Below are 25,317 nucleotides of genomic sequence, written 5' to 3'. Positions count from 1 at the left end.
CTGGGTTCTGCCAGCGGTTTCTTCCTCCCCACTGTGGCCTAGTGCTCGGCTCAAAGGGGTTTGTCTGTTGGGGTTTACTTTTTAATACTGTAAGCTTGTTGCCTTACCTTACAGAGTGAAACACCTTGAGAGAGCCATCATTTCATTCTATTTGGCACTATACAGATTGAAGTGAATTGAACTTACAACATAACAAATTCAGCACAGATTTCTGTTAGTTTTCATTGTCTGTGACTTTTAAATACATGCTATTTGTTATTCAGTTAAAACTATGAGTAGAAATTGCAGAGAAAATGATATCATGTCATGTGACCTGTTCTCTAATGTGTGCCTTTTTCTTGTTTTGTATATATTTCTCCTGTTTGTTATTTATTCCTGCTGTCTTACTATTAAAATGTCAGTCCTGCAGTTGTTGTGGAATTCACTTTTTCCTATAATTATTTTAAGCTTCTCTGGCATTGATTTTAATTTTTCAGAGAAAAAATATTTCACCCTGTTTTTTCAGAAGCTCGGGGAGCAACTGTGATTATATAATTTCCTCACAGAATAATAAAGTACTCTGATTCTGATAATAATGAGCATATAAAAAGGTTTTGTGAGCAGCTCAAACAACAGATTTGGGCTGATAACAGCTAATGAACTGATTGTTTTGCAGTCTTCAGTCCAGTTACACCATTATTTAAAGGGGCCAGTTCACCCAAATGACTAAAGCCCTTCCCTCTTTCCTTTTGCAACCCAAACGTTTCTGAGACACAGACCACTATATGGTTAGTTATGGAATATAGTGGTTTATGGAGTCATAGTGGAGGAGAATAAATTGATGTAGTCCCATCTAGTGGATGAACTCTGAATCACACACAAAGACACAAAAATCAAAAGTCGTCAAACTCCATTTTGCTGTTTGCCAACCATCAATAAATAATAAAGAAGAAGTTGTCAAACAGGCCCCCAGAGCTCACTGGAACCATGGGCTGTATGTAACAGATGAATGTAGAAAAACATCGGCTCGGTGAAGTCTCATTTTAAAGTTAGATATTTTTTAAGGTGCATGTGTGTATTGGAGTGCATCAGCTGACCCTAATAGACTGGATTAGCGAGGTAACATGCTTTCACTGACCACAACTGTCGCACAGATGTCTTGGACGGACTTTCCCACACTGAGGAATGTTGTCTGTCATACAAAATGCATTAAAAATGCTCATAGGGCCACAGACACCATAAACACAATTGAGAGGTCCTGTCAAATTAGTGGAGATGGAGCCTAGCAAACAGCTGGCAGCTACAGCCTGCTTTTATAATTTGTTATAGCCTGATTTTAAGACCAATACTGATACCAACCAATATTTATTGATTTAAGCAGTTGATATATATTAGCTGATATTTTTTCTTTCAGTCATACGAAACATAGAGTAATTTCCCTTAAGTTTAGTTATTTTAGAGTCCTTATTGAGGTAATACGGCTATGCAGTTTAAAAATAATGTAGTTGTGAATTACTTGCTTATGCTGTGCCTGACTCTACTTGTATGAGCTGGTTGGGAAGTTACCGGCACAAAAGTCGATTGTCAGATTAAAACAATATCAACACGTACAAAAAGGCTAAAGGATGTTTCTCTTGTTTATTCTTTACTCCATCATAAATTCCAGTACTGAGATCTCAGCAAATAGCTAATATCGGCTGATAAACGTTGGGCTCTGCTAATAATGCATAACTTTGAGTCAGACAAACAACTCGGGACACATAAATTGCACAAGTTAATGCGATGTTTTATTCAGGAACCTAGGACCATTTATATATATAAAACACTGTATAAATACTCTATATATTCTACTTCCTTCTTTGACCTCAATAACAAATAAAAAATAATATTTTTTTAAAAAGCCACATGGTTATATTTAACAGGCTGTACAAAAATAAATAAAGTTTGGATATTCTATACAAAAGGAAAAACAAAACAAAACATGGTGTCTTCACAGAAGGCAGGAGAGACTTACTTATGAAGTAGTAGTAGGAGACACGTCCCTCTTTAGGCCTCCACGCACACGCATGTTCACACACACACACACACACACACCTCTTTGGTCTTTGAGGAATTCCCTCTTGGAAGGCTGTGTAGACGAGGGCAAGATATGGCTAAAAAACACTATACTGAGGCATTCAGAGAAACTGGGTGTTACAATGTGCCGCTGGCTAAAACAAAAGAATAGAAAAGAAGATGAAGTGCTTCAGGTTTATGATAAATAAATGCAGACTGAAGTTTGGACATGACTATGAGCCATCTTATTTTCCATACCTGATGGGGTGAGCAGTTAGATTATGAGCTATTCTCTTCCTTTTGTCTCTTTATATACTGTGCGATTAAGCTCCTCCCCCATTCCAACCATTATTTATCTGTCCAGCCCAGCTTGGACAACCATTATATACATGCATTAAAATTATGACACACACATACTGTCTGACACACACACACACACACACAGGTGTGACATTGGCATGATAAGCAGCATCCTCTTTTAGGGAAATCAGGAATGTCCATGCGTTCTTCCCCTCAATGGGACGCAAATGAAATGTGCCACTGCTTTACAAGGAGGACAGACAGGCAGCAAGCTATGTTCAGTCCTACTGTTCAACATTTAACCCCCGGATTGATGGAGGGAATGGCTAAATATTGATAGTTACAGTGACAATTGTGGACACACTGAATTCTGCAGCACTCTCACTCTGGATGTAAACATTCATTAGCCTCTGTGGGCAGAAAAGATCAGAGTTTTTAATCTGCTGTCTTTCTGAGTGCTGGTGTAACAGAAGGTTAGATTGCATATGCAGTCCTCAGCAGGCACTCTGATCGCACAGCTCCAGCAGGGGTCGCGGACGGTCTTTGGGGTCACAGCTGTCGTTGGTTAGCGTGCGCCCGTTGTGGTCGATGCAGCGCAGCGCACGTTTACGAAAACCTCGGCCGCAGGTCTTAGAGCACGGTGACCATTCTCCAAGGAGCCAGGAGGGGCAGGAATGGAGGGTGCAGGACCGTGAGGCCAAAGGGCGAAGCTCCTCTGGGCAGTCTCCAGAGGGATGTCCCTGGGAGTCCAGGCACACGACCGCTCTCTGTTGCACACCTTCTCCGCAGGTCTGGGAACAGGGACCCCACTCCCTCAGAGTCCACTCGGCTCCTCCCACCTCTTGGATGGCATTGATAGACTTCCGACGGCCTCCAACGTTGTTGTTGTTGGAGGATGAAGCAGCATGATTGGGACGAGGGGCAAAGTAGCTGTATTTAACCCTGGGCCTCGGGGATTCCCCTACGGAAAGCACCTGGATTGTGAGGGCCTCAGGGAGTGGGGAGAAGCTCCTGATGCGCTCCAGAGTGGCTGAGGAGCCACTGTAGCGCAAGAGTGCCCCTGGGAGGGGAATGTCCGTCTCCATGGTCATCAGCTTGTAATCACCATTAAGTAAATAGGTTCCATCCTGGCGCCGCACTGCCAAGTAGCTGTTATCGTGACGACTACTGGCTGGAGCACGCTGCTTGATGTCAAGGTGTGTGGCACCAGCAGGGATAGTTACAACATCCTGGTAACCAGGCCTGAAACAGACACAGATGGAGGATAAATTTAGCAACATATATATTAAAAAAGAATCTGATACAAGAGTGATGAATATTTTAAGGTCAGATGTCTACCTGGCACGCTCCATAGAGCCTGACACCTTCTTGCAGGTCGAACCATCTCCGCCACACACGCCACACTTATCGAAGCGCCGGTTGGAGCCGATGATACGATCACATCCAGCCTTCACACACTGGCCCTGGACGCAGACTGAGGTGGAATCAGGGCTGCATGGTGTGCCGTCAGCCACCTGGGGTCAGCAGAGAAGCACAAATGGGACATTAAAGTTTTGCTTTGTAAGATTCAAAAGGTAGAAGGTGACTTTTCCATGCTGAGACTGAAACCCAGAGGGTGGGGGGAAAAAGTGCAATGATTAATCCTTTCACTTGGATGTCTGCATGACTTAGAGGACTGTTGAGGGTAATAACAAACTTGTGCACTATAAATATTGTTTTTTGTAGCCTTTAGAAACTCTCACCTTGGACTTGAGGACAAAGAAGTATCCGGTCCCCTTGGCCCTGCACACCAGCTTGCAGCGGTCTTTAGGTGAAACTCCAGCGTACTTGGGGACCCACTCGACGCCCTCGCCTGAACCCAGTGACACTTGAGCTGACATGTCATTGTGGGCCAAGCACTGCTCCTCACGGAAAGACAGGCCTGACAAAGAGACAAGGATAAGTCAGCTTTAGTGCTAGTGTATAACCGCAGGCCAGCATTCACACCCAGGTAACGAGTGGGAAGTGAATTATTTCTATTTAATCGCCAAAATTTCTTACCATTGGTGTCTGGGCACACTTCTGTGTTGCATGAGCGGTACTGGATCCTCTTTCCCTCGCAGTATTTCCCCCCATTCTTAGGCACAGGGTTATCACAGGCACGGAAGGAATACTGCACTCCTCCACCACAGGTCCGAGAGCAGTCGCCCCAGGGACCCCAGGGACCCCATCCACCATTAACAGGAGTCTGAAATCAGGGCAATTTAAAAATTATAGCTTGATTGGTCCAGCAGACTAACAGCATGTAGAAAAAAGTGCTTAAATCAGGTCTGGGTCATACCTGTTGTTTAGCGGCCTGGCTCTTAGTGAGACAGTGCCCAGCCAAGCAGTAGCTGTCATGCCCGCAGGGTGTCCCATCAGCCCATGGGAAGTTCTTGGTTTGGCACACGAGCAAACCATTGGATGTAGTCACAGTGCACCACAGAGTTGCACAAGTGGTGCCCGGGTCAGGGCAGTGCTGGGAGTCTTCACCAAAGGTCAGGCGACACTGATGGTCAGCATCATAGACTGCCCCGGGCAGGGGCTGGGGCAGTGGCTGGGGCTTAACAGGCTTATCCAGCAGACACTGACCATGGCCGTTGTCCAGGAAGGTGGTGACCATGAGGGCGGAGCAAGGAGACCAAGGCTGCTGCTGGTCCAGGTTAGACAGGGTGGAGGCCATCATGTGGGAACCCCAGTGGGCACCGTTGATGCCAGAACACAGCTGGGCATCATCATGAGGCATGTTAAACACGTGACCTGAAGGAGGAGATGAAATAAGTTATTTAATAAGTGATGCATGTGATTAAAAAGATTTTACATCAAGGCCAAACTTTTTTTACTTACCCAGTTCGTGTGCCACTGTAAATGCTGCTTGGAGTCCATCATCCTCAATAATCGAGCAGCTCCTGTCCGGGTCACACACCGTGCCAACATCCGCCATGCCCAAAGTGTCACACGAGTGGGCACCGCAAAGGTCCTAACAAAGCAGAAAGTGGAGAGCAAGATCGTGAATACTCCCCATTTCTCCACACCTGTTCTATTATATGCTCTACCATAAAACCAACACTCTGACTTACCGTCCTGGTGAAGAGCACGGCCGTGTCGTAGTGCTCCGGGTGGCGGTCGCTTGGAGGATTGTGCTGTCGCTGCCACTTGCAGAAGTTGCGGAGAGTCATGGCAGCGTTGGATGACACCTGAGGACCTCGCTCCTCCTCGTACACCACCAGCAGCTTCACCACCGCCAGGCTGATTGAGTTGTGGATGCTAGGGTGGCGGTAAAGGCGGGACGCCACTGCCATGATGGTCAGGAGGTAAGGTTTGAGCCCCGTGCCGTGGAACTCAGCCATAGACTGGTCAGCCACCAGCATGATCTCCAGATAACGAGGGGTGGAAACAAAACGCCTGGCCCTGTGGTGAGCTGAGAGCAGAGGTTTAATGAGCATTTATTCTGTTAGTCCTACGTTTGCTGCTGAGTTCTGCAGTGTGCAAGTTGCCCCAGATAAACTGAATGACTTCAATTATAAGAAATGCTAGAGGGCAGTTAGTGTCCTAAATAGCAGCTACAGAGACCCGTTATTTTTTTTTCTACTCAGAGGGATAGAGGCTCCCAGGAGAGCTCCGGATGTGCCTGGAGCAGCCTGGCTGCCATGACTCAGCGTCACACCACCAACAGCTCCTCCTCCTCGGGGTCCACGCATTCTTAAACTGACCTTCTCTGGTGGAAAATTATGCCAGAGAGAGAAAGAGCGAAGGGAGAAAATCCTTCCTGGGGGTGGGGTGGGGGGAAGAGTGTCTGCCGATGAGAGTTGTACCAGGAGGCGAGTTTACACGCCTCAGCGCTACCGGGCTCTGACTGGCCCCAACCCCCTTCACCCACACTCCTCCTCTTCTTTCCTCTTAAAGTAGTTTAACACCCCCCCCCCACACACACACACACACACCCCACCCCCACCTTTCCTCCCCTCCCTTCCTCACTGGCAGTGCGCTGACAGAGCTGTCAAAAGGTAGTCGAGTGCATCGCGCACGCTGTGCAACCTGACACATTAACTTTTGCTACATTTACACGTTTAACATAAAATCTAATCTTTGCTCTCTTTTTTTTTTAAATATTTAAAGCTGAATACTTTTAGTTTTTTAAAATACATAAATAACCTTGTTGGGTTTTCTTTGCTTCTTTTATGTTGCTGCTCTCCGCATTTCAGCTAAGTCCGTCATAAAAATGAGTAACAGCGTGTAAAATGCGCACAGCATTACCTGTCTGGTCTGCGTTAGGGGCTCCGTGACTGGCCGCTTTTCCCAGATTCTTTGGCACCCTCTCCTCATCCTCGTTGACCCCGCACTTGGAGGTGCTCTCCTCAGCCGAAGCTGCCCGGCCTCTCCGGCGAATTGTATGCACATCCTCGTCCGTGCCCAAGAAATCAGTGGAGTTAAGGGGCTGAATAAAGTACTCTTCGCCCTTGAAGTAGAATCCGCCCCTGAGTCCATGGCACAGGTTGAGCGCAGCGGCGGAGCGCTCATCCCCGTTCACCGTGCCCGAGTAGAAGCAACCCGGCTCGGCTCCGCTATTGGGTTTCGGTGTCGGTTCAGACACGGGAGTCCCCACGATGTGGAAGACAAAACCTGGCGCCAAAAAGGTCTGGTCAGGCTCTAGACGCAAAACCAGCTGCATGCCAAATACGTCCAACCGGTACACCCTCATTTCCGCCTCCTTCTCGCTCTCCTCCGCGGAAAGAGTCCGCCACGGTTCGGTTTCGCTCTCCGACCGGGCCGTCGGGTCTAACCTGACCGGCACAACGGTGCCCTGCTCCCAAGCACCGTGCGCTGCGCCGACGCACAGAGCGGCAATTAAACTGATGGAAATGCGTAAAAACGACATCATGGAACTGTGGAATCCGACAAGTGGAAAGATAAACTGAGAGTTAAGTCTTTACAATGAAGAAGTAAATCCTTTAAAAATCCACCATGAACTAAAAAAAAGGTATTTGAACTCCCAAAACCCCCAAAACCCAATATTACGCACACGTATATAAATCTAAACAAATAACTAAGAAAAAATCAAATCCAGTGCAAAACTCATTTAAAAGTTATGTGCAGATTTGAACTGTTGCAAAGAAGTCCGTTCATTAAACGACAATAAGTGTTGCGGCAGTAAAATCCAACAGGTCGCCTCTATCTCTATCTCTTTCTCCAAAACTGAGTTGTCTCCGTGTCTAAATCTAGCTGTCAGGTCAGAGGCAAGTCTTTGCTCTGCAGGACCGTCTCGTCTGTTCTGCCTTCTGTCAGAACTGAGCCGGTCCCTCCTATTTATCCCCATATCCCGGGACCACCCCTTTCCTGAGGGCCCTTTGATCTGAGTGGGGCCGAATCCCGTGCGCAACGAAAACGCACCAGCGACCTGGAGCGTTGCCATGATAATCAATCATTGTGGAGGAGAGAGCTCTTGGCAGAGGAACTTTTCTTCCTTGGTCCGTGCTTATCTGTCAGAACAGTTACTCTTAAAGCCCCTCACGGTATCATTGCTGTATGTGGGTTATATTAGCATTCACCTTATAATATAGACTTTCGAAGAATTTCACTGGAAACGTCTTAAGGCCCCTTTTAGTGTATACCTGATAAAGCTTTGTTATAGAAGCGGTGTTCTATTTTCTCAGAGCTGTATAACGTTCATTAGACGTTAATCCGTTTCTAGCATGGCGAAGGCGTGTAGTGGCTGATGTGGAGCAGTATTGTAAGTGTCACTGCAGCTGAAGAAGGGAAGCTGGGGAATGGGAACAATATCGTGCTGGCCTGGGCTCCAGAAGCCGTACTCACCTTTTCTGTGCCAAGCCGGCTGTGGTGCGCCGTGGCCAGGTTCCACCGCTCTGCTCCCCGGGGAGAGGGAGCAGAGAGGGGCCGCCGAGGTCTTAAGGTGGAGCGGTTCCTCCACTGGGCTGTTTCTGCACTACAGCCACGGCAGGCACAGCCCCAGCCCTCGGGCTCCTTCCCCCGCCCGTACCGACTGCTGATCTCCTCTTAGACACAGGAAGAGTTTACGCTGGAGTTTCATTAAAAAGTAACTGGCAAAGCAAGGTTCCTGTTATCTACAGTGCTTGCAAGACACGTCAGAAATGAATGAAAATAGCCCGCATGCATTTTTTTTAAAGAAATCATCAAAAATAATTATGCAGTTTTTAAAGGCAAACATACTGATATTACCCTTAAATGTTTTAAGGTTAGATTAATGTTACGACTTTAAAGACACGTGTGAAATGATTGAATTAATTGTTTTGGACCAAGTTTGATAGCTCCTACATTGCTTATTCTCTCTCTGTATCTATTTTTTCTGTTTGTTTTTACTGTTGACTTAGAAGCAAACATCAGTGATGAGTGTGAATGGACAGATTGTGGAATTCCACCTTAAAAGCAACAGGTTCGAAAAAACGAATAACTGTAACTTCGGCTACTTCCAGTAGATGGCAGGTAATTGTTCAGGAATGTCTCCAGGCAGTTGGAGAAATTTTCCATGACCCCATAGAGCAACCATAAGCGTGGCCGATAGGTGGGGCTCTTGCATCAGAAATGGGGTGAGCTGCCGAACGCGAGGGGGCAGCCTTCCCACATAAACCAATATGAAAGTACTGCGTAGAGAACGGTGTCTGTGCTTTAGGGTGCTGATTATGCAACGCAGAAAGTTTATGAGATGATAAATGTTCAATAGAAACGGGAGATAAATATGATTCATAAATACTGGGACTGAGGCATCCTTACTGATGTGGTGCATCAGTGCTTGGGGAAAATAATTACTTAAAAATAAGTCACATAATAATTTCTTCTGTTAGTTCCAGTAGATTTTTCTTTGTGTACAGCTGACCTGGGCTGCTCCTCTATATTCACTGCTCTTTGTGGATTTAGCCAGTTGAATTCAACAAGCAGATGAGATGCGATTTTCAGTTTCATGAGAGTTATATGGCTGATCTTCAATCCCTGGACATTATAAAGCTAGTCTAAAGCTAATTTAAAGTTAGAATTAAGCATCATATTAAATAGAAATCTGCTACCCGAATATAACCTAACCTGGACCATGAACATGATAGCCTGCTCTGTAGCAGTCTAGCTTAAGCATCACTATAATCTTCTCTATATGGTACTGCCAACTAACCAGTTTACCATGCAGGAAGCAATGCAATGCTGCAACATGCAAAACATTAACTCATTCTACAGAAGTATGCATTAGCCCACATTTTACATCGAATTGCTCATTAATTGAACTCACAACATCTTAATTAACTTAAAGTGATTTATGGATCATTCTGGGCCACTTTAAGATCTGTGTGTAAGTGTTCAGAAGCTCAGACCAGTTTCTCTAGTTTTAAAGGAAAATGATGCTTCATTCGAGCTGTTAGTTTGGGCCAGATGCACTTAATGGGTTCAGATCTTGATTGTGGGTGGTGCCCTGACTGTTTTACCTTTGGACCATGGTGTAATATATGCAGAATATTTCTGGGCATCATTGCAAGGTAAGCAGGGTGTTCCTTGCAAAAGATGTCATCTGGAAGCGGGATACAATATTTCAGAGCCTGTATATATCAACCACCATTAATGGTGCCTTCACAGATGTGCAAGTTATGTGTGCAATGTAATAAACTAGAAACTGGTAACGAGCCAAATCTTCCCTTTCACATAAAAGCTGAAGGATCGCAGTGATTTCTAGAAAGACTGTCAAGTTTTTACTCGTCCATCAACAGGACAGATTTTTAATTCACTTTGGTTGTTTCTAAACCGACTGAGGCCCAGAGACAGTGGGAGTGTTTCTACATGTATTTTTACATGGTAGAAGCTTAACTTGCATGGTTGGATGCACTAACAATCTGTATTCAACAATGGATTTTAGACATGTCCTAAAACCATGTGGTTTCTACAACTGAATCATAGCTCTTGTTTTAAACCTGAAGTGGTTACTTAAATTACTTTACAACAGTCCAGCTTCAGAGGTCAGAGTCCTTAAAATGGATCAAATATCTATAGTAGAGTATTTGTCATTTGCACATTTTTTAGTCTAGTTTACTAAATCTGTAATTGGAAGACAATATGTTATTGACTCTACCATCAGGTATATACACTGATGCCATGACAAAAACGACACAGACACAAAGACTTTTAAATATATAGATTTTATATACATATATTCATGTGGGTGACTAGAAAAGAAAACACTATATTCTTACAAAGGAATGATTCTGCACAGTCATATTCCTAAGTTAAATAGTAATTTGATACAAAATTACTATAATAAATAAAACTCATCTCATTGCTTTTTTATTCACACATACCAGTTATACAAACAATAAATTACAAGTTCAGTGCTGTGTTTCTGTCATTCAGCGAGAGGGGTTTTCCCCACAGGAGTCAGAGTCGGGTTGTGTGTGGAGTCTGTGTCTGCGAAGTTTATGTCTGAAATCTGTGCAAATGATGGATTGTTTCAATGTGACTGCATGTGTACATTACTGTTACAACATGGCTGAATACTAACACATATGAATGATCTATGCATTGTACAAACATTGTCTACATTGCGTAAATAAATGTGAATGTCTGAGCAGCAAAGAGAAAACATTTTAAGAGTGACCTCGGTCATGTCATATCAGCAACTTCTTCTCATGCTTTGTTTTCTCCTGCACAGATGCCAGATGGGTGAGGTTGGTCACACAGGAAAATGTAATAGGTGCCAGATACTTTAATACAATTACAGGAAGGTATTTTTTTAAGCCCATTAGATATGTAATTAACTTTACTTTGTTATACTAGGGATTAAATATTATCAACAATAAGTGAGGTAATTAAAGTCCTCGGTATTAAATTCTTATGGAAACATTAATGCTGTTCATATAGTGTTGCTAAAGAAAACCCCAAAATGAATATTTTAAGGAGTTGGTCTATTTAAATTAAACAAAAGCTTACAGTAGATTAAGTATTAACTAGCAAGGTTTTGCCTAAATGAATTGTTTTAATATCTATTTGCCAGGTGCTAAGCATCAGTCGTCTTGGAACAGCTTGTTAGCGTAGTTTAGCATTCAGACAGCAAACATAGGCAAATTTGAATACAACTTTACACTCCAGTTTATGTAAAACATGAATAAGAATGGTATAATGACATATTTTTTTTACTTTAGAAATGCCAGTGTGTGTATTTTTAATCTTTCTTGAATGTATTTTTGATCTACAATTAGCATAAAGCAAGCCATGCTAGTTTTGTGCGCTACTCTGTTTAAAAGATGCCTATGTGTGTAATTTCACAAAAGACAAGTGTTTTGTCTTTGTTTTCTTTTTACAATTCAATGACAATTTCTTTTTGTACAATCAGTGTTTACTAGCTAACATATAACAATTTCTACGGTAGTTAGTTAAAATAGTTCCAATGACATTAATGACAGCTGAACCTGGAGTCAATATAAAATTTAAAAAAAAAATTCCCAGGCGCCTTAACGTCCACTTATGATCAATAATGGGTTGACGACCCTCTTAAGGTACTACTCCCACTAGGGCTTAAATACCTGGAACTCTCCAACATTTGATCTAAGAACTGAAGAAGCCTCTCGGATGAGAGATAAAACATCTTTTAGAACTTAAAGAAGTCCAGTCACTTTTCTTTACAAGCTCCTTAGATTCCATATAAAATGCTACCATTTGCTGAATTTAAAAAAAAATCTGTCATCAAACTATACTTATATTTTTGGTGGAAACACCAGACAAGCTAAGACCTCAGACACATAGACCTATAAACTGGTCAGTAACCCCTTGGCAACCGCTGGGCACAGAGGAAAGATGCGAAAATGCGTTGGCAAGTGGATGCTGGAGGTTGCTGGCTGTTGGTCACAAAGAGGGCACTGTACAGGGCACTTGTCGTTGCTTGGGCACTAGCAAATTGCTGCACTTGCCTGTAGTTTTTGTGGAAAATGTCAATTTATAAACTGTCTGAGCTGTCGTGAAGCTTAGAAAAACACCAGTACAAACCAAAAAGGTAGAACGTTTGCCTTTACAGTAAAAGTTGTGCCATACCACTACAACCAACACAAATTTGACTTTGAAGGTGAGAAGTCTTTGTTTTTGCTTTGCATTGCACAGTTTCACTACTTGGCAAATAGTTTGCAAGTGTTTGCAAATAAGTCAGCAACTGGTTGACAGCGGCTTTAGCAATTGATTTCACAGCAACTGTTAGCAACCTTCAACAACCAATCACCAGCTGTACATACACAATACATATCATTCACTGGCAACTGGTGGTTGCCAGATAGTCTCCGACTGGTCTTTAGACTTGTGCAAAGAGCAAAAGGTTACTGACGAAAGGTCAGACATTAGCTTTTAAAAACCAGCAATCAGATTGAACAATTTAATCCTTGTTCCAAAGGACTTTTTTGTGACATCAATATATTTTTGTATGATGGCCAACTTCACCCATCAGTCCTGAAAAAATGACTTGGACAGCATGTAAAATGAGCAAAAGAGTAAAATGTGATGAAAAAAAGAATTGAATTGCAAAAGGACAATAATGACTGCATTACTATTTCTCTTGCTGTCGTTGCGAGTATCCAGGGCACACAATGTCATATTAGCATAATTTCCTAAACAGATAAACAGACAAACAGGCATTAACTAACACAAAATATACCCTTTCAGCACCAGTATAATGACTGACATATGTGGAGCTGAGAGTGAAGAAGTTTCAAGACGTAGTAAAACATGTTCACGGTATATACTCAATGTGCTTAAAACACAGGACTGGGTAGTGGCACATAACATGCTCACACTTACACACTGCACAGGCATTAAAACCAAGCATTGTCCCAGACCTGTGAGTCACTATCATTCTCCATAAATATTAAGGAGTGTCATGGTCACTTTGCCTCTTAGTCAACTTCTTTTTTAAGATGCTATGCTGCTGTTACAGTGAACGGGTAGTTGTAAAAGTCAGTAGAATCAATACTGGTGTCTTTAGGATAAACTTTCTTCCTATGCTCATTCTGAGTGAAGTGATCACTCAAAAGTTGTCTTGACCTTGGTACATTTGATTAAATATAGAGCTTTAACACAATGTATCATCGATGCCTGGGTTTTCACGTTTTTGTTCTTGGTCATCGAGCCAATCTCCCCATGTACCTTCAGCTGGAAACTGTATTCATGAGCTATCTGTTTGTGTTTTTGGTTGTCAGTTGGATCTATCAAAGAAAGACGCAAATGCCTGAAGTCAAAATATATGGGTAGCTGTGATCTGTCTGCAGCTACAGTAATATGGACATTTCAGTCACATTTTTATAAGCAAAGAACCTTTGATTGGAAGACTATGGACCACTATTTAACAGAATGGAAGCCTGTTTAATGGAAGAGACCTTTTTGTCGGTCAGGGCTGCCTTCTGTGAGAGACACTAAAATGTCGAATGTACAGGAGATGACAATCTAGGTTCATGACATGTGGTGTGAAAGTTGTGTGACTGATGATGAGATGAGTAACGAAGGCTTCCCTTGGTTGGGGCTCTTGTCTTAGGACAAAAGACGATTTCCAAATTCCCACAGTTAGATGAACACATGGAATCATAAGAAGACACGACACGCATGCCATTACAGGGCAACACACACTAGGCCTCCAGAATTTGGAGACTGAAGTAAAGACAGTTAGTTATTTGTCCATGTGGCATGCAACTTAGCCATGGCAGGGCAACAGTCATCACTCTCATATCAAAACTGTTCTCGATTCTGCATAGCTATTGTTATTCCAGGTAATTCCTCTGCCATATGGTCAGGTACATCCATGCCAATCTGCCTCAGAGTCTCTTTGGGTCTATTCTGGGTGCTATCTGACAACATTCACTGTCCTGTTTAAGGTTCGACATTTTTAATTCATTGGTTCGTAGTTCTACATCCAGCACTTGAGACTTTAATCAATTGACACTTTCCTCTTGCCGCCTCAGCATTTCTTCACCAGACAGTGTCTGAAGGCTGAGGGGCGGGCACCCAGCACACATCTTTTAGACAGTTTCCCATCCCGGTCCTTACACTGCACTGTCCGGCTCTGCCAGCCAGTGTCACAAGTCCTGGAGCAGGTCATCCACGGCCCCGTTACCCACTGTGGCCCTGGAGCCGGGGTTGAGGAACCTGGAGCTGTGGATGGCCCTGGAACAAGAAGAGGAGGAGTGTAGGAAGACAAAGTGGTACTGCTAGTGGTAGTGGTGGTGGTTCTTGTCGTAGTTAACAGTGTTGTAGTTAACTTTGGATTGGGGATGAGAGGAAGTGACCGTGGCTGTGGATTTGTCCGACGGGGCATGAAAAAGCTATAATGGACATCCAGAGGCTTTTTGGCATCTGTAGCTAGAATCTGAACCACCAAGGGTTCTTGAAGAGCCCCGGGGCCCATACTGTGAAGCCATTCCTCCCTCTGGCTCCACCCGCTGTAGTTGAGCACAGAACCGTTGAGTGGGATGACTGTCTCAGAGGTGGAGATCATGAACTTGCCATTTAGGAGGTAGTCTCCATTGGGCCGTCGAAGAGCTAGGTAGGCAGTGTACCGGGTCTGGTCCTTGGCCTTGTGCTGACGAACCTTGATGTGAGTAGAGCCTGCAGGGATCTTCACTACGTCAGTGTAGCCCTTACTGTTTGGCATGAGAGAAAGTAGAGGGGTCAGTTCAGTAAATAACACATGATCTTGTTCTTATAAAACTAAAAGTCGTTTTCAGTGTTTAGATCTGCTGTCACATGCTATAGAATCAGAATAAATTTAGGCTTGTTTAGCAACACTAATAACAAATGCAAATAGAGGGAGTTAAAGAGCAACAGTCAACGGATATCTGCCTAAATAGTCATGTGCGGATACATTTTTGTTTGTACTATGACTGTAGCTAAGTCTGTGAGCTTTTTTCACGCTAGATACTGTTACAAGTACAAAACACAAAGCACAAAATAAAATCTTAAGCCAACTGATAATTAGATATAATCAGAGTTAACATTTAGGCCTGGGTATCGCATAGTTATTCACGGTACGATATTATAACAATACACCAAAGGTATCACGATGTAGTGATTCTGCAAGACTGATAACCTGCAAGGCAGTCATCTATGATGGACCACAATATCTGTGTACCTAAAGGAAAACACCACAAAAAAATCCAAAAATCAGGAATTTTTCATTGTATTGTGGTGTTAGTGCTAGTGAATAGAATTATGAAGTTGTAATTCGTCCATTGAGTTAGATAATCAATTGAATGTCTAATATTTTACTGCTTCACTACAAATTAACATCGATTTGCTCTACCTGCAGCGCCACCATCAGCAGTTATGAAGTAGTGATGCTGTTATGTAAATACCGACAAGAGCGTATCATGACAAGAAGCAATATGACATAGTTGTTGACATCTTCCATGTACAAACTGACCAGCTTTAAACTAACAGTCCTGCTCATGCATGTATGCAATGGAGCTACAATGCTTTTGCCTTACCTCTTCTTGGTGAAGTTTCCCACCACACGTATGCATCCTGTGCCATCACCTCCACATATACCACACTTGTCAAACTGAAGCTTGGAGCCAATGATGCCATCGCATCCTGTCCGCACACATTTCCCTTTTCACGCACACGAACTGCTGTACGGACGGCACTCTGTCCCATCTACCACCTGAAAACACAAAGTCGCTATCGTGATCAATCGTGTACATCTCGCCCGTCATTAAATACACAGCGCTGTCGTCTAAGTAACTCACCCTTTGAGAGAACACCACATAGTATCCAGTTCCTTTTGCTCTGCAAGTTAGCTTGCACACATCTTTAGGCAGAACTCCTGCGTACTTAGGCACCCACTCAACGAAGGTCTTCACCCCTTTGGGATCTGTCTGGGGACCGTTGCGCACCTCACACTGCTCCTGGCGGAAACTCTTGTCTGCAGGAAAGTGCAGTAAAAAGAGGTTTGAAATTAACGACTACGTACTAATAGATGTGCACTAATAGCTTACGCATTCTTAAGCTGTCACGCTCACTTGGTGTTGGGCACGGTGTTACACTGCAAGACCGATAGATGGCCCTCTTTCCTGTGCAGTAGCGCCCGTTGTTCCGTGGTGGTGGGTTGTTGCAAAGGCGCTGGGCAAACTGCACCCCACCCCCACAAGTTCTGGAGCACGGACCCCAAGGACCCCAAGAACTCCAGCTACCGTGATTGGACGCCTGGCAGAGGAGCGAAAGGGAGTAGAGAGGAGAGGGAAGATGAAAGAGGCAAAAATGACAGCAGAGGAAAGAACAGAGGGTATAAAAGATGAAGGAAAAAAAGGAGATGAGAGAGAACAATTAGTGCTTATCAAACATGCTAGAAGCCGGAGTCGGCCAAATCACGTGTCATAGGAAAAGCTGTTTGGAGAGAGATCTGCGATAAAGGAAAATGTGACGTTCACTTTGGAAAAGAGACGGGAAAAGATTGGAGACTATGGTCATGTGATAATAACTCTTTTTAAAAGCCACTTGTTAGTGCAGCAGAGGAGGTTCTATCTGCGGTCAGAGCTCACATGCTTCCCCGGAGGAGCAGCCTGAATGAAATTCTTCAGGTAATATGACTATTTTTTTTGTGTCTTTCCAACCAGCCTTACATGATTCATTGGCGATAAAAACAACTGGATAAGTAGCTCTTTGCATTTTATGAGACAAACTCGATCGTGTAATCCCCCTATTTCTTTGGAAATAGCTTTCCATTTAATTCCACTGCAGAGTTTATGGCACTTGAACCAATTCTTTCCACAGTAAAAGCTATGCAATCTGCAATCATACTTCAAGAAATACGGAGAGGTTAAAAGATCCCAAGTCTAAAATACAGGGAGTGGGTTTAAGCTTGCTCCGAGCAGGAAACTGCTCGTCATACAAGCAGTGAAAATGAAATGACTCAGAACTTGAGCCACATCTAGCCGTGCAGCCGTCTGTCAAGGATCCAGTCGCTCTCGTCAAATGTCATGTGACAAACAAACACAAAAGGAGAAAATATTCTCCTTGCTCCCAATCTTTCTTTTTGGACATTCCCTCTCTTTTCCTCCCCTGATGCACACACACACACGGGGTCGACAGTCTGCCAAGAACAGATTGGATCCTTTAACTCATGAAGGCCAAATTCAATTTGGGCCTGTTGAGTAAGGCCGACGGAACAAATAGCACAGATCAGCAGTGTCTTGAATACAGCAGACCACACAATGAAGCCACAGAATGAATTTGATCTTCTTGCTCGCTTTCATTTTTTTTTTACTTGACTTTCTACTTCCATGCGCTCTCTCCAAAGCACCCTGTGTGCTCTACATATGAAGTGTATACTTTTTCTCTTTGTCTCCTACAAAAATGTGGGAATGAGATCCTAAAAATCAGCTTGCGAGCTATAAAAAGAACTCTATTTCTATCGCTACTCCATTTTGTCTCTCCTGACAAATTCATTCTGTCTCTGCGTCTTTTACCTTAGACTCCAACACCATCCATCCATCCCTCTTACCGAGTAGTGCTTCTTGCGGGTCTTGTCCACGCACTTTCCCTGCAGGCAGATGCGACCCTTTCCACAGGGCGTTCCCTCCACTGCCGGCAGCTTCTTGGTCAGGCACACCATCTGTCCCTGGCGAATCACTGCGCACCACAGCCGCGAACATACGTCCATGCCCGGGCACACCGTGTACTCAGGGCCGAAGGCCAGGCGACACTGGCGTACGGCGTCGTAGCTCTGCCCCGGGAGCTCCTCGGGGCCGAGGAGGGCCTGGCGGGGCGAGTCGAGGAGGCATTCGGCTGTGGAGGAAGGAGGTGTTTTTAAAGATCTGTGCCGTGCATACTGTTTGTGCACTGGTGTACGAATGCTTCTTTCAGTTGACAGATAAACTAGGCCATTATGACCTATCACTCAATAAAAGTGCTGGAGCAGCAGCACATGCTGTCAAGCCTTAAATCATGCTGTTGGTCCATGAAATACGCCGAAAGTCATGGAAACGCTGAGCAAAAAGTCAGCAAACTGTGGTGCTTTATGGTCGTCATGAATAAAACTGCCTGATCAAACTGGAATGCAAAGCATGACTCATCCTGATCTTTGGCTGCACTGCAACTGCTCTTTAAAGAACTTAACAGGATTGTAAATAAGCCTCTATTAATAGAGATTATTGCTTTGCTTGGTAGTAAACAGCTCTCAGTGATAGCTATCACCAGTCAAATTCACATGGATGCAATTTGGAGGTGGCAGCCTGGGAAAAGTTCTCACTTTTAGAAAGAAATTACAAGCATTGCTGTCGTGCATCTTCTCCCACGCTCACCGTTGCCGTCGTCGAAGAAGTCGGTGATGGTTGCTGAGGTGCAGCGGCTCCAGGGTTTGGAGGCATCGATGGAGGTGAGAATGGAGGACATGAGCCGCTTGTCGCTGTTCACTCCGAAGCGCTCTTCGCAGAACTTGGAGTCGTCGTGGGACAAACCAAGCAGGTGACCTGAGTCACAACGAGAGAGGACATTTTTGTTTTTCCCCTGAAGCGGAGGATACGCAGCAGAAATACCCTTCAACCATGTTGTGAGTATTGATGTTGGATAATTCATCCATCATCTATTGTGTTGGCAACTTCCAGGCCAGTTGATCCAAGTGAGTAATCCACAACCTGATTATATTTAAAACTGTATTTCCATATTATCTTAGTAAGGACTCGCATATATCTAGACTTAACAAACATTAGGGAAATTGTTTTATGTTTCATGTGTCAGAAAGAAAAAATACTATAATATACTCCAATAATATATTGGATTTTAAAAATCAGGAAATATTGGTATCGGTATCTGTCTTGAAAAAATGAGCTTTAGTTATTAGAGTTGCAGGCGCATTTTATAGTTAAAACATTTTGGCAACACCTAGGCCTGGTTGGATTTCTCTCTCTCACACACACACACACACACACACACACACACACACACACACACACACCAGTAGGTGAATTATCTAAATTGGAAAAGTAAGTTGCAGTACACGAGTGAAAAGAACTCCTTGTTTGTGAGTAAGGTAAGGATGGGTCTGACATTATTATGTTATTATTCCCATATACCGTATATCTGTTCAATTTCATACTTAGATGTAATATAACAAATGTTGTGCTGAGTACATTGACGTCACTCTGAATAAGCCGAGCACCTACCTTACTTCCTCCTCTAAAATTGGTCTAATCAAAGCGAGGCGCTACTTCAGATCCGGCTTAAAAGCAGTCATTGTCATGTCAAGCTACAGTGCAGGAAGTGGAAAATACACTGTCCTTACTGTACGGTCCGGTATGACAGGAAATAACTTTTAGGAAGCCACTGACGTCTTTTTTGCCTCAATGAAAAGTTTGATTGCCACCTCGTCTCTCCTGAACTAGAAGCTGGAGCACATGTGGCACTTCCTGTTTGGCCCCGAGGAAGATGATTTCCCGCCCCGTCGGCTTCAGTGCAGCACAAAGGAAATGATTATCCCCTAATTATAGATGGTTGAGAAGAAGATTGGCTGTCTCTGTAATCTTGATAATAGCATAATGTGTCACCAGCCCAAACAACTGGTCACAGTGATGTTTTGACTTTTTTTTCCCCTCTCAAATTACAGCTAATAGAAAATCACACAGTTATGGGGGAGATGTCACCTTCAGTGTGAATGTCTAAAATGAAAGCGATGACTACTTTCTTCCTCTTCTTCTTCTTTTTTTACCTGCTTGTTTTTACATGTCTTGCCGTCACATCATTACAGCTTAAAAGAAACATCTGGAAGGCATTATGAATCATCGCTGCTCGATGTGGGTGGCATTTCCGAGAACTAAATTACCTTCATCCTCTTGCCACCCTTGGTTGCTTGTAAAAGTTTGTTTAAATTATGGCAAATTTGATCCAGTTTTCCCAACTGCAGAGGAAACTGCATTCATATTTTGAGGATCTAAACCAATTATGGCCAAAAGAGGACTTCAGTAGGCCCGTGCAGTAAGTGCAATATGAGTGTGCAAGCACAGATATGAAAATGTTCATAGTCCTCTAGATAAATTCATGCAATAAACTCTACAGTTTAAGTCAAATTGTTACAGATTATTTCTGAAATCAGGACTGGAGTTTGCACATTTTTTCTTTGGCATGTAGTGATATGTTTCCATCCACGCCTTTTTTTTGTGACTTAATATATCAGCTATAAAAATGTCTGGAGTGTCTTGAATATATAATATGAAACTATTTTATTTCTGCTCTCTACATCCACTAACCAAATAAAAGCATGCTTGAGGGTGGGGGTATATTAGTGTTCACATCCTGTCATGCCACTGCTAGCATCTGGCCACATGTCTCCTCGCACTGCTGCAGAGTGATGTGGATGGTGCGTAGTTTGGTGGAAAGGAAAACTGGATCTGAGGTTTCCATATGTATTTTTAACACATACGACCAGTGCCATTTAGCTCCATTGTATTCAAGTGTAGGGCGGCACGGTAGACCATCACCTCAAACTGGTACACATTTTAGATCAGGGGTGTCACATGCAAGATTTGGCCCAGCGCTCCTATCTGGCCCACTGAGGAGCTCTTGAAAACTTGATTTGGGACTTCTTCTTTTTTTTTCTACTGATAAAGGCCTCCCCAATGGCCATTCATAGTACATCAAGGTGAGTTCAGGATTTCATTAGAAAGCTGAGACGTGCAGTTGATGTTGCACTTCTTTCTCTGTGGTGAAGTCAGCAGAAAAGGACAACTGTTGTGTCTGACCAAATTTCCTAGCACAGTGGGGGGTGCATGGGGGTGGTGGACTTACCCTTTTGGCTAAAGGTGCGATAATGTCCCTCCCCTCCCCTATATATACTGCCTTTACTCTGCCATGTGATCAGATATATATAATCCCTTAAATATATAATAAATAATGTTTTCTGCTGTCATGGCCATAATTTTTCCTGCATACAATACTCAGAAGGCAGAGGCCTTGAAACACAGACCAGATTTAATCAGAATCAGAATCAGAAAGACTTTATTTATCCCCAAGGGGCAATTAACATACAACAGAGGTAGATAGAAGACAAGGACAATAAGAACAGGCAATAAGAGTGAGATATACACAGAATATCCAGTATATACAGTTTTAAAATTAATGGCTCTCTGTACCTATAATGCGCCCCCTACCCCTGAGTTTGAGGGGCTGTGCAACTTTTTGTGTTCCCCTGTCCCTGACACTGATCTATGCGTGTGTGATTCGTGTTGTTTGGCTTGCTGTAAAAAAAAAAAATCCCCTGAGTGTTGTCAGGCAGGTGTGAAGCGGTGTATCGTGCCGCCGTGGGTCATTATCCCCTTTTATCTCAATAGAGGTCGTGATGTGACGACAGCACGAGAAGCTGCGGCCTGAGATGAGTGGAGGACAAGCGTGTGCGCGAGCACGTCGAAACACGTGCACCTTTCTCTCTCCGCGCCAGGCTGACGGTCACAACGAAGATAAAACAGGAGCCCAGACAGTGCCTTCAAAGTAAAAGCACCAGTGGCTGTAAAATTCATTGTATACCAATATTTCTAACTACATCTCATTCCTACTCAACACTTACCACAGCGTGAACACCTGAGTTGCTATAGTTACCAGACATTTGAACCATAAACTACTAAAATTCAGTAGTGATGATTTGTATGGATACGTGCTATAGAGTCAAAACAAGTCTTAAAGTGCGTAGGTTGACAGTATAGGTCTACATTCTATTAGTGGCACATGACTAGCACGGGGTTGGACCATGTTTTGTCTTTAGAACTGCCTTAATTGTTCATGAATCAAATCTCCAGTCTCCAAATCCCAAATGTGCCCGATTGAGTTGATACTTGGTGACTGCGGGGGTCAGTGAGTGCAGTGCACTCATTGCCCTCTTTAGGCCATTCTCTGTAAACCCTATAGAGGGTTGCATGGGAAAATCCCACCAGATCAGCAGTTTTTTAGAATATCATACAAAGCATGCAAATACCAACAACCCTGTCATGTTCAAAGTCACCTTTCTCAGTTTGAGCTTCAGCAGGTCATCTTTCAAAGTGAAAATTGCAGAAAATGTTGTTAATTATGGCAATATTTTCAATAAAATGCATGGCTATTCCTGGTTTGGTGATGCTAGCCTTAGACAGGAGTCAGAATTAACTGAAAATGAAAGTAATTATTAGAGGCATGTGAAATGATCCAAACATTGATAGTATTGATACCAATGCTGGTACTAGTATTGGATCGATACTATCGCGATAGGATCGATACTTTGTTTCTATCCTCTCAGTTCAGTATGAAGCGCACTGAATTGTGTTAAAATAGTTATTTTTTGTTGCAACATCCATCTTTTATTTATAGCCTATAGCACATTTAAATAACAGAGCGGACCCAAAGTGCTTCAGGGACAAGCGCATTTTAATTCCAGCTCTTTCAAAATACAAAAAAAGCTGAAAGTTGTGTTTTATTGTTGTAACTAATTATCATGGAAAATAATCATCTCATAAATCATGACACACTGCTCTCCCCTGCTTAAGCTGCCTTTATAAGTTAAAACTATGGGTATCGGTATTGATATCTGGAATACGGGCCTTGTATTGAACTGGTAACTAATTATAGAGCTAGAAAAAAAGCTTGTATCATGAAGACAGAAAATAGGCCTAATAATGTTGTTTCACTCAAAAACAACAACAAAACTCAAAGGCTTTATGCCTTTATTCTGAAATCTTTAATTTTTTATATGACAGTACACTCAATGCATATGGAAAAAAAAAGATATATTTCTTTTTGAAATGTATTTTTCTTAAGACCTCTCGAGCTAATTAATACTTTCGCGTGAAACGTTTTTAAATGATAAAAATCGTATTTTAATATTAACAACCACTTTCTGTTGTCTGGCAGAAGTGAGATAAAAGGGTGTCTTCCACTTGGGCTTATGGTTTTAGCTTGATTTTTTTATATATATACTTCGGGTCCAGAAAAATCTAAATAAATAAACAAATAAAAATAAAAACCATCCATTAATTTTATTTTGAAAGTCTCGGCCAGAAGCTTTTATATATAGCCCGTATCCCTCTGTAATTTGAGAAAAGGGGGGGCGGGGGGGGGCGGCAGGGGGGAGGGCAGGACAATAAAAATAAAAAAAAAAACCTTGGCGATCAGTCGGAGGTGTGAGAACGAGACCCAGCAGGACAGGAAAAGACGCTCACACGTGGAGGAACAAACCGAGCGCTTAAACAAGTAGCCTACCCAACTAACTGCTGTCTGTTTCGGGGGGGATGAAGGGATAAGGCAATGCTACTGGGAGAGCCGTATAGGTGAGGAGACCAGGCAGTGTAAATGAGCGCTTTTTGTTATATTTTGTGATTGAGAAAGTAAGAGCAGAGAGGGAGGAAAGTGGGCACCCGGTGAGTGAAGATTATGGAAACCCTCTGGAGGAGGAGGACGCAGGCGGTGAGATGGAAGTGGAACTCGCTGCTGCTCTGTTTATTCACCGGTGAGTTTCTGCTTTAATCGTTTAAAACACTTTCATCTCCCAGTCACCTTTAAGGTGGCTGTAGTGGCTCTTCCAGCCGTACAAATAAGCCACTGGAAAAGCGCAATGAAACGTTTGGAAAGGAAGGAAACGTGTTTAATATATAAGCACATTTGGGGGGATGTTTGTTTGTTTGTTTGTTTGTTTTTTGTAGAGATTTTCAAAATCCGAGAACAGTCAGGACTTGAAAACTGCTAGAAACTTCTCATCTTGAGTTAAAGTGTGCCTTACAGGGCTGCTGTGGTTGGGGGCAGGGGAGAGGACTGGCTGGAGGGGTTGGTGTATGTATTTGAGAGAAGGAGCAAAAAAGAAAAGGGGTGGAGGGGGGGTGAAGGACATGGTCCCATTGTCTCCCAGCGTGTGGAGAGACAGGAGCCAGGACCTCAAGAGGGACCACCCAGATTGAGCACACCAGAGGTCTGCAAAAAAACCAAAAATGGGACCTCCTATTGATTTGACATGGAAGTATTTGATTCAGGGAGGTAGTGTGTAATTAAAAGGATGTGTCACCACTGCAGAGACAGCATCTATTAAACTAAGATAAATAAATAAATAAATAAAGGCTTAACTGATTTGGAAATTCACACTTTCACTGCACACGCCCCTGCCACCCCGCCCTGCCCAATTTTCATATTACGTTTTTACGACATACCTCCATCTGTAGTAATGTAAAGCCATCCCTCTCTCATCTACTTTCTCTGCCTCCGTTTGAACCCATGTGTGGAAATATGTGTGTATATTCCCCTTGGGCAAACACAGTCTGAGTGTGAGTGATTGCTGAGAGAAAGCAGCGCCGGGTGTACACACATGCTTGTTTTTTCTTCCTTTCTTTTCCTTTTTTTTTCTGCATTGTCCTTCATCTGAATCACGTCCCCGGCGTGCTCTTGGTTGTGAAAGGCTCCCGACCTTCTGCGCGAAAAAGCTGCAAATATCGCAGAGAGCCTTCGGGATGAAAAGGGCTGGTGTCGTGGCAGCAGGTTGAGACGAGTATACAGAGAGGCACAGCTGTGTGCACAATGCTTTTTAGCTGAGCCCTGGGGGGGGGTTAATAAAGCACATTAGTCAAACACACACACTAAAAGAGATCCTGCCAGTGTCACTCACTCAAATGGGTGTTAAATTCTCGTTGTGGATCATGAATTGCGTGAAGGAGAAAAGCTCTGAAACCATCTTAATTTGATCCATCACGCATACACAAACACTTGTACTGTATCTTATTCTAATGGTCTCCCACTCAAAGGGTAATTAATTCAGCTGGTGGATTGCTGAGGCTCACGAGCGTGTGCTAATTTGAGAGCCACAGTCATGAGTGCTCTTAAGAGCTTGGGGAGGGAAAAAAAGGGTGACTGGACCTCCCATCCAAGAGGCTTCCTCAGTTCTAAAAACAAAAAAGCTGGAGAGACCTGCGTATTTAAACCCTAGTAGAGGTTGTCCCCTTTGGACACCCACTATTGATCATCACATCACAAGACTGCCCCTCTCCC

General features: G+C 43.4%; 2 protein-coding genes across 2 annotated transcripts; both read right to left on the bottom strand.

Annotated features, from left to right (window-relative positions):
- Positions 1 to 1,598: 1,598 nt before the first annotated feature.
- On the bottom strand, positions 1,599 to 7,640 carry LOC120737546 (A disintegrin and metalloproteinase with thrombospondin motifs 1-like). Its single transcript, XM_040038329.1, has 8 exons — positions 6,610 to 7,640; positions 5,433 to 5,773; positions 5,200 to 5,332; positions 4,655 to 5,112; positions 4,375 to 4,561; positions 4,077 to 4,255; positions 3,673 to 3,848; positions 1,599 to 3,576 (listed from the first exon to the last, which is right to left on the bottom strand). Exons 1-8 carry the CDS (start codon positions 7,232 to 7,234, stop codon positions 2,829 to 2,831), a joined length of 2,847 nt encoding a protein of 948 aa, XP_039894263.1. The 5' UTR covers positions 7,235 to 7,640; the 3' UTR covers positions 1,599 to 2,828.
- A 2,994-nt stretch (positions 7,641 to 10,634) lies between these two features.
- On the bottom strand, positions 10,635 to 20,155 carry LOC120737531 (A disintegrin and metalloproteinase with thrombospondin motifs 5-like). The gene is given in 7 exon segments (XM_040038304.1): positions 10,635 to 14,975; positions 15,819 to 15,994; positions 16,080 to 16,255; positions 16,353 to 16,536; positions 17,834 to 18,117; positions 18,633 to 18,837; positions 20,150 to 20,155. Coding segments are annotated over 7 exon segments (1,713 nt in total). The 3' UTR covers positions 10,635 to 14,293.
- Between the last annotated feature and the right edge of the window lie 5,162 nt (positions 20,156 to 25,317).

This window comes from Simochromis diagramma, unplaced genomic scaffold, assembly GCF_900408965.1.
Source record: "Simochromis diagramma unplaced genomic scaffold, fSimDia1.1 OVJJ01000413.1, whole genome shotgun sequence".
In the NCBI taxonomy this organism is placed as follows: Eukaryota; Metazoa; Chordata; class Actinopteri; order Cichliformes; family Cichlidae; genus Simochromis; species Simochromis diagramma.
This window is presented reverse-complemented; position numbering and strand designations above follow the sequence as displayed.

Coding starts and splice junctions, on each gene's coding strand:
- LOC120737546 (XM_040038329.1), bottom strand. CDS start 7,234: ATGATGTCGTTTTTACGCATTTCCATCAGTTTAATTGCCGCTCTGTGC. Junction 5,113..5,199: donor TACAGTGGCACACGAACTGG/GTAAGTAAAAAA, acceptor CTCCTCCTTCAG/GTCACGTGTTTAACATGCCT. Junction 4,562..4,654: donor GCCAGGCCGCTAAACAACAG/GTATGACCCAGA, acceptor CCCTGATTTCAG/ACTCCTGTTAATGGTGGATG.